This window comes from Macrosteles quadrilineatus, unplaced genomic scaffold (assembly GCF_028750875.1).
Source record: "Macrosteles quadrilineatus isolate MER2022 unplaced genomic scaffold, UCM_ALF_1.0 Scaffold_240__1_contigs__length_144371, whole genome shotgun sequence".
Lineage (NCBI taxonomy): Eukaryota > Metazoa > Arthropoda > Insecta > Hemiptera > Cicadellidae > Macrosteles > Macrosteles quadrilineatus.
Genome location: NW_026542833.1, coordinates 38,295 through 53,033, shown reverse-complemented (window position 1 = coordinate 53,033; position 14,739 = coordinate 38,295). Strand labels below are relative to the sequence as shown.

The following is a 14,739-nucleotide window of genomic DNA, read 5'->3' as shown; positions in this document are numbered from 1 at the left end:
CATGGGTCACAATGACCTGTGCGTGATAGAGTCCTTAGCTGTCTGCTGTCAAAATAAAAGTTCTTCACACTTCACAATACACATAAAAAAAAGAACTAATAATAACTTGGTAAAATAACACTATACAATTAATACTATAACAGTTATAAAATAACCTAAAAAACCATATGCAACGTGCAATCAATAACAAGGGGTGCACATTGTTTGCAATACATCCGATTAAAGCATAACTTTTTTCCTTCAAACCAAATTTTTTACTGAGGCGTGGATTCCGTCAAGTAAAGAGTGCTGTAGAAAGTACAATAGATAGTCCAGTTATCAGATGGTTAGGTCTAAACGAGATATTCTGGGCTGATAAGCGACTCTGTATTGTCAAGGCCTATCTCCATCAGCCAATTAGCGATAACCCTCTTATATACACTCAGTGACACTCGCAGGTCCCTAATTTCTGGAGGAATATTACGCAACAAGCAATTAGCAATGTAAAAGGAATTTGTTAAATTGATTGATTTGAGAACTCTTGGGACCCGTAATCCTATCATCACTGAGTTTCTGGTATGATAGTTATGAACTACTGGCGAGGTGATAAGGTCTAAATGAATGTATGAATAAGCTAATAAATCTTTAACATATAGCTGCCTTATTGATAAAAACTGGGATTCTTTGAACAGATGATCAGTAGAATAACGTCTCGGTTTTCTTAACGCAGCTCTAATTATTGATTTTTGAATTACGAACAAAGGTTCAATTACTGATGAATAAGCCCCTCCCCAAGCAATTAAACCATACTGCAGATGAGATTGAACGTAGGCGTAATAAATTCTTTTAATTTCTTCATGTCGTAAAATTTAACCTAATTGGTAAAAAACATAAATCATTTTTCTAAGTTTTGTTTTTAAAAAATGTATATGACTTTCCCATTTCAATTTAGAATCCATTATAATGCCCAGGTATTTATACTGCGACACAGTTTCAATAATTTGGCAGTTGCAATCGCTGCCTGCGGTGCCACATGAGTGCAAGGTTAGTCTGAGTTCGGCGGGCGGCTCGCTAGCGGGACGAAGTGCGATAGGCAAACATTTTGTTTTACTGACATTCATTGTTAAAATGTTTTCTGAGAACCATCTTTTTAATATTTGTAATTCTGATGATGCAATATTAAAAACCTCTTCCCAAGTACGTGCCCTAAAGATTACCGCTGTGTCATCTGCAAACAAAAATATTTTTCCAGAAATATTAATTTTATCTATGTTATTTATGTAAATTAAAAATAGTAAAGGCCCCAATGTAGAACCTTGAATAATTCCAAAATCTACATTTATTTGATCACTAATTACGTTATTAATTGATACTACTTGAGTTCTGTTGCTTAAATAACTTTTAAACCATGCCAGGGCTAATCCCTTTACTCCCAAATATTCTAACTTTTTGAAAAGAATTTTAGTTCGTAGTATTTTAGTAGAATAGAAGTTCTTATGCTGAGCCTGAACCTCTACACAGCTTCCGTGAGCTCCAATGGAGTAAAAGGCCTTCCCAAATTAAAGTTTTTGAACTCCTTTTTGAATGTAGGGAATTAATCAGTGTCCCTAATTGAAGAAAGTAATTTGTTATATATTTTTGGGCCCATGTACTGAGGAGATAATGGAAAACTTTTAAGTCTGTGTTGAACCGGTTTTATATTGTTTTTAAATCTAGTGTTATTAGGATGCTCATGTTGATCTTCCATGAATGTGTCAAAATCACTTTTAACCATTAAAGCCAGCTTAAAGATGTAAGAAGTATACAAAGTAGGAATTTTCAACCGAATGAAAAACTCTTTACAGTGAAAAATTCGAGAAACTTTGGCTAAGACTCTAACTATACTTTTTTGGAGGGTAAAAATTTGGCATGACTCAAAGAACCCCATACGATTAAAGGGTAATTCATGATGGAAGAAAAATAAGCATGGTTTACTGCTTAATTGTGTGTCTAAATTTTTAGTATCTCGAATTACCTGAAGAACAAATGTAGCTTATCTGAGTCTCTTTGATAAAAAATTATTAATGTGCGTTTGCCAATTTAGTTGCCAGCCCATATCAATTCCCAGGTAATTGACTGAGTTTTGACTTTGAGAATATATTGATCTTTGGTTTGAATTTACAACAATGTCTCTCTATTCTCATTAGCAACTGAAAAGTGAATTAGTTGTGCCTGACACAGTCTTAGATTTACCATTTACTGTTAACCAGTCCCCGAGGAGTTGAAACTGATTAGTAATTAAGTCTTGCTTAAAATCCAATGTTTTTTGTTCGGTGCCGATTATAGCAGTATCTTCTGCATATTGAATAGTATGCATTTTTGTAACATTACATAAATCATAAATTAAAAATAAACAAGGTCCTAGAATGGAACCTTGAGGAACTCCGTAGCGTGTATAGGCCCTAACTCCTGACTTACATTTAGTTTGCATTTCTGTAATATAATTCTTTGTTTACGGCTTTTTAAATATAAAATGAACCATTTTAATTCCACATTTTTTATTCCATGTCTACTTAATTTTACTAGCAATATATCATGATCAACACAGTCAAAAGCCTTGGACAGGTCACACAGCACACCTATTGTGCGCTGTGACCTGTCCAAGCAGTGGCGGATTTAGGGAGGCCCCCCTACCTCCTGGGCCTTTTACCTTTACAATTTTTCAAAATAAAACAGAAAAGCAAAATGAAAATTATAGCTTAGACATTCCCTTTCTCCTCTCAAAGTTGTCTTTCTTTCAACATAAGAATCATGACAATCCCTCAAGTGGTTGATTCAGAATCTGCGAATAAAAAAACCCTACCAAATTTTAATATATAAGATTAGTTAGCTTCCCTTAGTTAGCTCTCCTTTTTTTAAAATCTATTAGCGTAGCTGTACATATTTCTTTGAGTCTTGTTATGTTAAGTACGGATAATTTATTTTTCCATCTAAAGTTTTTTTATGGGAAGTAATGAGCCACAAGAAAGACGAGATAAGGGAGAAACAGTCTTTGAGGGGATCTTTTCCATTACTGTATTGTTGTTTTTCAGCCACTAAATGGTACCATTGTACTTGTATTATTTTTGGAAATCAATTATCTTATCTCTTATTAACTCAAAAAACTTAACAATCACTTAAAACTCATGAGGTATGAAATAGGCTACACACAATTTTTTGAGTGATAAACAATTAATTTATTCTAAATCTTACAAATGCTTGACAAATGTATGTTCTAATGTATTATGTTATACAACTCATTCAATCATAGCTTAATAACATAAATAAATATTATGGAAACGTGCAGTTCAATAGAATAAATAATTGAGATATCATAACAAATATCAATGTTTATTTTGGTGGTTAATGCTTTAAACATTATGCCAAATGTGCTTTATAAATAAGAAATTGAGTGAATAAATAATTCCAAATAAATGCAAACTAATAGAAAAAGCAATGTGATATAATTTGTTTTACGTAAGTTATAGGTAAGAATGGCTATGCAAGTAGTTTTACTAGGTCAGTTGTAAAACATAATGTTTATTACAATATACGATTCGATAAAAAACACAGGTACTTGGAATCCTTACATTAATCTTAGTATTACAACTCGGAGAACAACCTGCAACTAAACATAAAGATAATTCAATTGGCAACTGCCTGGCAAAGGTTCTCATCTTTTTGCAAAATTTTAACATTTGTTGGGATGTCTTTAGTTTTGGAGTAAACAATAAATATTTTCTTAAAAAATAAACTTAATGGATACTTCCAAGAAAAGAGCCACCCCCCCTTGGTTATTTTGAGAGCAATATGTTAAATTAATAATATGGACTGAATAAAGATTAAAGTGATTAAAATAGAAAATGTAAAATAATGATATATTTTAAAAACAAACTTTTAAACATGACTTTTCAAATTTGAACCAATATATGTGTTTTTATATTTTGGTATACCATTTTACTTTAAAAAAAAAGTTAAGGGCTAAAATCTAAAAGTTTACAGTTTTTTTGTGATGTATTACTTATACCAAATAGTATTAATGATTTTGAGAATAAATTGATTTTCCATATTAACTTAAAAATTCATTTTAAACACAGCATACCATTTGTCCATTTATGTACAGAACCTTTGCTCAACCATTCTCATTAAATTTATATCCTTTCACATAACCTTACTAATCATTGCTTTAAACTACTATGTTATAAATAATAAATATACGGAGATATTTCACCATACGGAGATGCTAAATGAAGCAAAACTAATAATTTATTTCAAAAAGAACAATAAGAAATAGTTCTCTTCTGAATATTAATATAAACTCACCTACCAATGTACAAATGAATTGACTGCCAGAAACAACATTTTATGTATATGGTTGAAATATTTACAAAGAAAGGTTTGAAGTGTTAACATTTATGCCTGAGAATGTTCCTGTTTATAAACAGCGTGGTAGGCATTTCGGATCAGAGCGTAAGGAAAACACGACTCTAGAAGGTCCATAGTGAGGAATGGAGATTCTTGAACAATCTGAAACAACCAACATTAAATATGGGATAACTATTTGCACTATCTGTGCTAAGGGGTACAAGGTGAGGACACATAGTCACTAATAAATTTATATCCTTACAATATTTATATCCTTAAAATACTAAATAATCCTTCAAACACAACAATTTGCAACTAAAATAAACATAAAAATATAAAATCATAACTACTAATTCTTCAAAACAAACAATAGCGCAAATTGCAACTGTTTGGAATAAAACGTGAATAGGTGGCCGGAGCAAAATCAACCAGCAATCAAAAATTTGAGGCGTTTGGACTAAACTGACACATTATACAGCCAATAAATTCATAGCATTGTAGCATATTATATGAAATACAAAGAGTCGCTTTCCAAAGTTACATGTTTCTCCTAAACATATGCCTTATTAGTTTTTTTTAATCTTAAAATATTATGAAAGCTATAAACACTAAGTGCTCCAGACATAGCCTACATGTTTTGCATGGTAGGCCATTTTCAATGTGATTAGACCACGTATCATTACAATTCAGACTGCTCTCTATAACCCCAAGAAAGTAGTTAACAATTTTTTTATAAGAGCTGTAATTTTTTTTCATGTAAAGATACCCCCTTTTTATTTAAAATTAGCTAAACCTGAACCAAAACTCTCTGAACGCAATGAGACTTCACTAACCTGGTCCAGGAGTAAGTAAACCGACTCTCTGTTCTTTGTGATTTCTCTGTCTGCTTCTTGTCCCAACCTCAATAAACTGGAAGAGGCAAGCTGTCAAACCAAGCAAAACCGCCAATTTTAATAAGAGTGAAGTGAGATTAAATAAAATACTGCAAAAATCAATGCTGTTAGCTTATATGCGAGTAATTTTGTACGTATGATTACTACTTTTTCTTGTATACACAACTATAATTGTGTAAACATCTGACCAAGGGCCTGTTTCATAATAAACTACAAACTAATATTATTAGTAAATCAGCTGATCGCCCAATGCAAATCTAATAGAAATTACAAGTTTCAAGCTATAACTTGTAACTTGAATTTTATTATAAAACAGGCTCCAGGTAATTTTTTTGTGTGAAAAACCCCGACGCAGCAAACCTGCAGACTAAGCGAATTTGAACTTGTCTGATTACATTTTTACTACATTTCCATAAATAAAACATATTTATTCCCACTTTAATAAGACCTACATTAAAGCTTATTCCCTATATGGGGAATTCGCTAAAAGGATAGTAAATTTAAATGGAGTCATAATTAAACAGTAAAACTTTACTTTACTTACTACTTTACTGTACTTACAGTACTACTTTACTTTTTAAAATGTTAAACTTAAAAAAAATAGAGCCTAATAAGCTGGCAGAATGAAGAATTATTTTAAAACTGCAAAATAATAAAAAGTCAACCAAGCTCTTATGAGGCCAACAAAACCTTGAGTTGACCTTCTGCTTTATTTAGAATTCGATTTAGAATCTGGTATCAATTTTGAAATCTGAATTCATACTAAAACAATGAAAACCTAATCTTAGGCACCAAGTAAAAAGGTTGCAGAAGAAAATAGAACTTTTCCCCCAATAATACATACAAAAATTGAATGTGAACCTAATAAATACTTTTGCTGTTTTAAGGCCGGGACACACTTCACCGCACCCGTGCCGACATACTCGGCCGTGCTGCGGCGAGAACTAAAACAAGGCATTCAAACGTGTAGGGACACACACCACCGATCCGCGCCAGGACTGTCGCAGTGTTTGCTACCCGCGCCGAGACCGCACTGTCACGGACTAGTTTAGTTTACTTTTTGACGGTGTCGGTGCGGCCTCGTGAAACATGAAATTCACAAATTCATATATATATTTATATGAACACACACTATTATGTTTTATATTTATCAGATTGTATTTTTATTTTATCAGTTTCTATGGCCTATATAGGCACTGAAGTATTTTTGTGCCATAATTTAAATCGATAGAAAAAACCATAGACCTAGTACCCTTTTTAGATAATTTTTTTATTTAAAAAATATATATATAGGATGGAGAGGACACAGCTAACTCACCTGATGAAAGGTTGCAGACGAGTCAAAGAACACATAAAACACACACATAATAATACTTGATATTTCGCCTCTTTCAGAGGCTTCTTCAGAAGTAGGCCTCTGAAAGAGGCGAAATGTTTGTGTTCTTTGACTAGTCTGCAACCTTTCATCAGGTGAGTTAGCTGTGTCCTCTCCATCCTATATATATATTTATTTAATTCATTGCTTTTTCCTAAAAACATGACCTTTTTTATTAAAAAATGATACTATGGTTTATTTTTCTATTTATTTTATTTATCTCATCCTATGCTATTAATGTTTGGACAAAAAACACCTTATTGCCTTCCATGTAGCAGCAAACCTAAGAACTCGTTAAACTAATGTTATTTAAATAGGTAATAAATATGACATTTTTAAGGATATATTTTAGTTGAACTGACTCTTGAGACAATGATGACGGCTGTCACTCGGAGTAGTAACGGAACAGTGTGTTTTCCTATCACCGTCACCAACAGAAGTCCATGTCATGGACTCAGCTCGGCCGTGTGACGGCGCGTTTAAGTGTGTCCCGGCCTCAATGAGTCAAAACTCTATTAAAGCTTAACTTTGTTAATTAAATAGTAGACAAATACCGCAAGAAACTCCTTCATGCGGTCTTCTATATCTCCTTGGCCGCAGATTGTAAACAAAGCTCCAAAGATATTGTTGACTGCTGCAGCCATGCAGTGGATATTGTTGGCGTGACCTTCCAACGACGCTCGGTAGAATGAGTTGTCGTTGCGAGCCAACTTGGGAATGGAAACTGCCACAAACACCATCAACAAACACGCCAACAGATGTTCATCTTCGTCTGTTTCTGTATTTAAAATATTAATGATTAACAGTAGGCCTTGAAATTAATGAACATTAGAATACTAGGTCTTAATATAACTCAACCTAAAAAGTTGATAAACCTTAACTAATTCTCTAAAATAAATAAATATTAAACTACTGTATTGTAATTTTCCACCCATAAAAGAATATTTATTCATTAAAAACAAAATAATAAAAACTTTTACATTGCATAATTATTAGGATTTTTATCTCTTCTCTAAGACGTTTATAATAACTTAATGTTAAAATTAAAATCAAGACTTAAAATAAAAATTTAAAAAATATGTTAAAAATTTTTGTAAAAAACATATTGAAAACTGTAGTTAAATTATGTCAGTAGAACCTAGATTAACTGGGTCAATAGCAATACAGTAGAACCCCTCATATCGGACTCCTCGGGATATCCAACCTAGTGTCCCGACCGACAGAGACAATTTCAAATATTTTTAAATAATTAAAAATTAGGGTGATAAACACGTAAAATACGTAAACACGTGTTTTAAATATTTGTTTAGTTAATATATATAATCAGAAGGATGACCTAAATTGTATGTAAATATTGGTTTTGATTTAGAATAGGGCATTTCATTTTCAAGTGTTTGCAATTTATATTATAAATACAATTTAAGTGTCTAGAAAAAAAATCTTTAAATATCTTTGTATAAGAAACAGATTATACTCAAGAAATAACAGTAGAACAAAGAGAAAGAAAAATTATGTTTTTATGTACTAGTCATCTTTATCTTCTTTTAGTGTTGTTATTATTTTAAGTAGTATTATTTTATACTTTTAATGAGTCACGGGCAACATCAATGCTAATTGATCATTACCATCGACATTCCTCTGTTCTCAAACAGCATTTACTGGTAGCCAATCACTAGCAGTAGCTTACAAGACTTTCTGTTTTGTTTTTTTTTTTTTTTTAGATTTATTGCAGTACAGCGATTAGCAATCTTTTTGTCAAGTTTGAGGAATCTGTGATTTTAAACTGAACATTTTTATAACCAAACCAAGGTTAATGACATAAAAATATCACGATTACCCAATATTGTATTATGTTGATGTAAAAATCAAAATTATGACATTAATTACAGTATCCCGGTGTTTTTTATGGGCCTGTCATATTTTTATACCATACTGGATTAACTGAAGTTTTCAGGTATTCGTGGTCTCCTTTCCCTTAAATTACCCTGGATAATGGAGAATCGAGGTTCTACTTTACCTAGCTTAGTAAAATAAATATATAGAATTGCCTACTTGATAGAGTGAAATTATTCTACATGCACAGTTGAAGAGCAGTAATTGATTCCATTAATTAATTTTAATTACCATTCTTTTGATTGCGAAGAGCAGCTGCAAGAGTTGGATCTACTTTGCATGTCAGACCAGCAGCAGAGGCCATTTCACTGACGATCTTGAAACAAAAATGTTTTGATTTTACAACTTCACCTCTATTATACTACAGATATTTCTGTAAAAGCAATATTTCGGAAACCCAAATTCTTAATGCTGACTTACCCACTGACTCCAGGAAATCGAGGACTCAGTTTAATCTTTAAATGCTTATTCACATATGTAATGTGATGTATCAAAATCTCTCTGCAATTATTAGTTAATGAACTTACTGCCAACATCTTGAGTAGAAAATTGTACAGGTAGGTTTAACTAGGAGGATTTTGATTGTTATATGCATCCAGCATAAATTATTTGAAAGATTTCTAATGTAGGTTAAGCTTATACTTAGTTAGATTTAGTGTTGCTCTTAGTTGTAGATTTTAGAACAAATTTCAGTTTTATAGCACTAATATAATTCATGTTCTAGTAGCTCTGACAATTTAAAATACATCTATTGGTGAATCGGTGTCTCAGTCAGTAGCCCGAGGACAGCAGGGTCCTGGTGCCACCACTAACATGTATCAGGACAGCAGGGTCCCTTTCAGGACAGCATGGTCCTCATCAGGGCAGTAGGGTCCTGGTGCCACCACTAACATGTATCAGGACACTAGGGTCCTCATCAGGGCAGTAGGGTCCTGGTGCCACCACTAACATGTATCAGGACAGCAGGGTCCTCATCAGGGCAGTAGGGTCCTGGTGTCACCACTAACATTTATCAGGACAGCAGGGTCCTGGTGCCACCACTAACATTTATCAGTACAGCAGAGTCCTGGTGCCACCACTAACATTTATCAGTACAGCAGAGTCCTGGTGCCACCACTAACATTTATCAGGACAGCAGGGTCCTTGTGCCACCACTAACATTTATCAGTACAGCAGAGTCCTGGTGCCACCACTAACATTTATCAGTACAGCAGAGTCCTGGTGCCACCACTAACATTTATCAGGACAGCAGGGTCCTTGTGCCACCACTAACATTTATCAGGACAGCAGGGTCCTCATCGGGGCAGTAGGGTCCTGTTGTCACCACTAACATTTATCAGTACAGCAGGGTCCTGGTGCCACCACTTACATTTATCAGGACAGCAGGGTCCTTATCAGGACAACAACCACTAACATTTATCAGTACAGTTCATTCTTTATTGAACCGGCTCATAAATTGTTTAGCTTGATACTTTCCACACAGGAACAGTACATTTCCATGGCAAGTCTGGTACATGCATTAGGGTCAGATGGTCTAGGGTCTTGTTGGAACCTACCATGGGATCTCCTGAGGGAAGATGATGCCTGAAGTCAAGGATTGAGCTGAGTAGAAAAGGAATTCTCTCCTCCAAGACATCAACTAGAGCTCCTTGAGCGAGCTGCCTGAAGCTCAGAATCACTCCAACAATTGTCATTCTCTGCAGGACGTTGTCTACATCTGTAAAACATCAAAACTTGACAATGCAATAAGGTTCAAATGTAAAGTGGGTAGGCATGAATGTGCCATAAAACAAATCAGTAACGGTTTCATTGTTATAGTATTATATCTTTTATGTTCCGAACCTAAATTCTTGTTGTTAATTTGGTTTATACAGTACAAAAAGTTATACTTACGTTTCTCCCAAATAATGTACTGTATATGGACAGTAGATTGTTATAAGATTTAGTTTGTAAAAGTTGAGTAATGAAGGTTGTGACTTAACATCATTGTCAAAATTCAACACCCTGTCCTCAGTATCTTAAAAACATTTCTGTACAACACCTTGATAATTCAAACCTTGCTTACTTGTAAAACTCCCTTCAGTTTTGAGATAGTCCTACTGTATTTAATAGTTAACAAATTGATAACAAGAATAAATAAATTGTTAATAAGTTGTAAATACTTGTAGTAGAATCCACCCAATGGGTTTTGTAGATAGTATATTCACATTTAACATTACAAATTACATCCGACACAAAAATGGTACGAAGATTTAGGACAAAAACCATGGTTTATTGAAGTGTGGGATAACCTCACTTTAGTCTGGGAACACGTTGCCGGCAACTGTCAAAATTATTCAGGATTGCAGGTTGAGGTTATGTTGGCTTTAACTACGGATGTTTGACTTAGGACTTTGACTACCATATTTTTTCATTCCGTAGTCAAAGTCAACATAACCTCAACCTACAATCCTGAATGATTTTGACAGTTACCGGCTAAAAGTGGCGTTATCCCACACTTCTTAATATCGGATAGTACAATAATAAAGTATAAGTACACGCATGTTAATAAATAAAGTAATAGGATTGCTAAGGTAAGACCTTAGATTTATCAATTAATTAAATTTCTATAACAACACAGGAAACGAGGTCTTAAAAAATTCATTCACCGTTGTATATTAATCAAATTTATAAGATGAAGATTGTAAATTTTCTCTTATTTATCTTTATGATAAATATTCAAAATAACTTGTAAAAAACTTGACTAGCATTATCTATCTTTTTAATCTTTTTACTTAAAATTGTACTCTTCTTAAGCAGTTAAGTTTTAAAATGTCTAAATGATTATAATTAAGTATGTAAGCTCAAAAAAAAAAAAATGAAATGGTACTTACGCTGAAGTTTCCTGAACTGTTCTTTCATTATTTCTGGTTTGTCGAAGTTTGTGCGAAGGGCTACCAAAACCTCTTTATTCCCCGCAACAAGTTTCTGTAACACGATGTTTATTGATGTATTTAACAATGATTGTGTGAGTTGTGATGACGATGTTTTCTGATGGATTAAGTGCTTGCTAGGAACACAAAACACACATGTGTTTTTTACCACATGGATACAAGGTATAGCCAGAATGTGACTGTGGATTAAAGGTTACGGTAATTTATTAGATGAAATGTGGCCACTCAGTAGAATCTATATTTAACGAAATGGTTATTTTTTAGTGATGGGTTGGTTTTTCAAAGTCGGTACCGGTACCGGTTAGGTACCAGTACTGGTACCGACATTTCATCATCGATTCTCGGTTACGGTTCTTTTGCCAAGAACCAGCGGAACCGACATTTGACGTAAAGTACCGACCCGTCACTATTATTTTTACTAACCAAAGGGTGTCCAGCTTCAAATTGAGAATCAAGAACCGGTTGATTGGTGAAAAGTAGGTAAATAGAATTTCAAACATCAAATAATATGAGGTCATTCACTGGTGCAATGCTCTATAGGCCTATGTGATAAATTGTATTTTTCAATACTCTGTTTGGACATAATACATTAAGTTTTATTATTAGGAAGTACATGAGAATACGGACAAGAAGTTGAAACTATTCTTTACACTGTAGATTAATAGCCTAGTTTTCCATGTCGGATACATGTGGAAAGTCACACTTATAGGGTCATTCACTGGTACACTCACCCTAGTCCTCACTTTGTGATTTCATTCTGCATGGAATTTTGCCAAAACTGACCTAATGTGCATCATGTTGATTACTTATCTGTACTTCAGGATAAACTTCTCGACAAACCACCTGTTTTGATTAATATTAACCACTTGTGTCATCATTATTATTCATATTCTATACATTTCAAATAAAACATTGAACATATATACCTTGAGCTCTTGAACCTGGCTGGCTATGTGCCACATGAGAGTTTCGTTGAGCAGTTTCATGCCGTAGGGACCGATAAGCTCGGCCAGAGCTCGTAGCTCATTGATGTCAGAAAACTCCTCAGCATTGAAAGGTATTGCACCTTCCGCAGTTAGGCTGATGAAAGCTCGTTGGTTCATAGAGAAACAGATGTTGCCTGCACTCACCCGTCTCAGCAGAACTTCAGAATACCTGAAGAGTAATATGGCTTGTTAGATGCAACCAATGCACAATGGGAAATCAGGACACATTTACGCACTTTGTAGGTAAGGCAGATGAGTTTTGTCCATATAACTTGAGATTTAATTAAATACATTTTTAGTGTAGTAATATACTAAATAATATTACAGATACGTCTTGTTGGATGATTTCCAAGTTTACATGGATTTGCATAAACGTCATTCATATCACATTTTGTTATTCAAGCATTTAGTAAAATACAGTTCACTCACAATCATTCAATCCCTCAGATTATCCGAGGTTGTTTCAGAGAAATATTATATTACTTTAAATTTTTGGGCAGAAAACAATAATTACATTGTTAATGTTTTTTTTTTTTTTTTTTTATATAAAGTAAAAATAACAATTGATTTGTGATTTGCCAAAATTTCAATTAAAAAAATATGCACAATCACCTAGAAAATGAAAATCTCACACTACTAGGTTCAATTTAATTTATTTATTTAAGGCATAAACCAGTTTACAAAATGATTACTTAATTTTTAGTTTGGCCACTAACAGTTGCTAAGATGGACCAGCTGTCAGGAAAATGTAAACAATAGCAGTGGCATTTTCGCTTGGGCATTACCAGCTCGCATTGCTTTTTGCCAGTCTTTGTGATTACAATGTTTTGATGTTGACGTCATTGTGTCAAGTATATCTCAGGTAAAACTAAAAAAAATAATAATTTTATACTTTTTAAACTAGAAATATCCACCTTATGTGTTTTTTTTATTGTACCTGTTGGTTAACCATAATTGTGATACCATATTTAAAGGTTTTAAAGAGAATTTAAGAAGTCTTTAACATGTTTTTGTATTTTTTTTTAATAACACTGCGGCTATTTAAAAAAAGTGTGCATAAAAATTCTATTTGATTATATTTTATTGATAAAACAAGATTTTTAAAGTATTTGACTTCCAAATGTGGTAACCTGAAAATCTAAATCCATGTCATCTGAGATTCTCAGTAACCGAGGAAGTCTTGGACCAACCTCGGTCAATCGGGAGTGTAGTGTATAAGAAAACTTTGCTTCAACCTGTTTCCTCTGTTTATTACTATGTTAAACCCTTGTTGTAATTATTTCACATTTCTTTCAATAAGAGAGCATTCCAACAACAGACAAACTTCTTGCCAGATAAAACTTAAATTTCATATTAAATTTTAAGAAACGCTATTTATACTTGTTTTATATGACACGTACCACTGTGTGTAGAGTGCTGCTACAGTTTTCTCTCCATGACTATCAATCTGTTGCGTTTGCTGTAGAAGGGCATTGTTGAAAACTCTGGTGATATCTATGTGAACTGCAATCCAAACACGTTAATTTATACAAAGTAAGTGGAAGATATCAGTTACTTACTACTTACTCTCATGCAAACAAGTTAGCTCCTACCAAGATGGAGACCTTGAGAGGAATTAATGAATTGTTCGATAATGGGGTGACTGAGCCTTCGCGCTTAAGTTATGTCAGTCCAGCATTTCTAGAACTGAAACCAAAAGGGAAGTCTAGGATGGTTTCGGACTATAGGAAACTGTACGCTCAGATTGAAATTGTCTCTGTCCCTCTCCCTGATTTGCACTCGGCTTTTGACGGGTTCGGTAAGGCCAAGTATTCGATCTAACCAGGCTTATCATCAGATACCTTTGAAGGCGGAGTCTCAACCTCTCACTGCTTTCTATGTACCCTGGAACTTGTATCAGTTCAACCGGGTACCGATGGGTTTAGCTGTGGGAGCCCAAACCCTCACTAGGCTTCTAGAATCGATTTTTCATTATGTGAAATTCAAATTTGTGTTTAATTATCTGAACAACCTTCTGGTGTACAGGGAAGAGTTTTGAGGACCACCTAAAACATCTAGAGGAAGTCTTAGTCGGGTTACGTAGGGCAGGCCTTACCGTCAATCCCGCTCGAAGAAAATTTCTATGTTATCATCAGCCATCAGCGTTAGCACCAGTAGCCTCATGACTATATAAACACTAGTGTTTAAGTTTATATAGTCAATGCTATTACTGAATTTGATACTATACATATTGTGACAGATCTATGAAATGGAGAAAAACTTAAGGTCACATGTCTACTTGCTTGCATGACATAAAA

General features: G+C 33.8%; 1 protein-coding gene across 1 annotated transcript in view; it reads right to left on the bottom strand.

The window, feature by feature from the left end:
• Positions 1–3,211: 3,211 nt before the first annotated feature.
• LOC128982386 (membrane-associated protein Hem-like) overlaps positions 3,212–14,739 on the bottom strand; it is a 42,483-nt gene continuing 30,955 nt past the window's right edge. Inside the window, exons 16-23 of the mRNA XM_054401344.1 lie at positions 13,843–13,945; positions 12,383–12,611; positions 11,397–11,490; positions 10,080–10,240; positions 8,755–8,839; positions 7,185–7,408; positions 5,196–5,285; positions 3,212–4,524 (exon numbers count right to left, since the gene is read on the bottom strand). Coding sequence (XP_054257319.1) covers positions 4,411–4,524; positions 5,196–5,285; positions 7,185–7,408; positions 8,755–8,839; positions 10,080–10,240; positions 11,397–11,490; positions 12,383–12,611; positions 13,843–13,945 — 1,100 coding nt within the window. The 3' untranslated portion in view covers positions 3,212–4,410. The remainder of the gene's footprint in view (positions 4,525–5,195; positions 5,286–7,184; positions 7,409–8,754; positions 8,840–10,079; positions 10,241–11,396; positions 11,491–12,382; positions 12,612–13,842; positions 13,946–14,739) is intronic.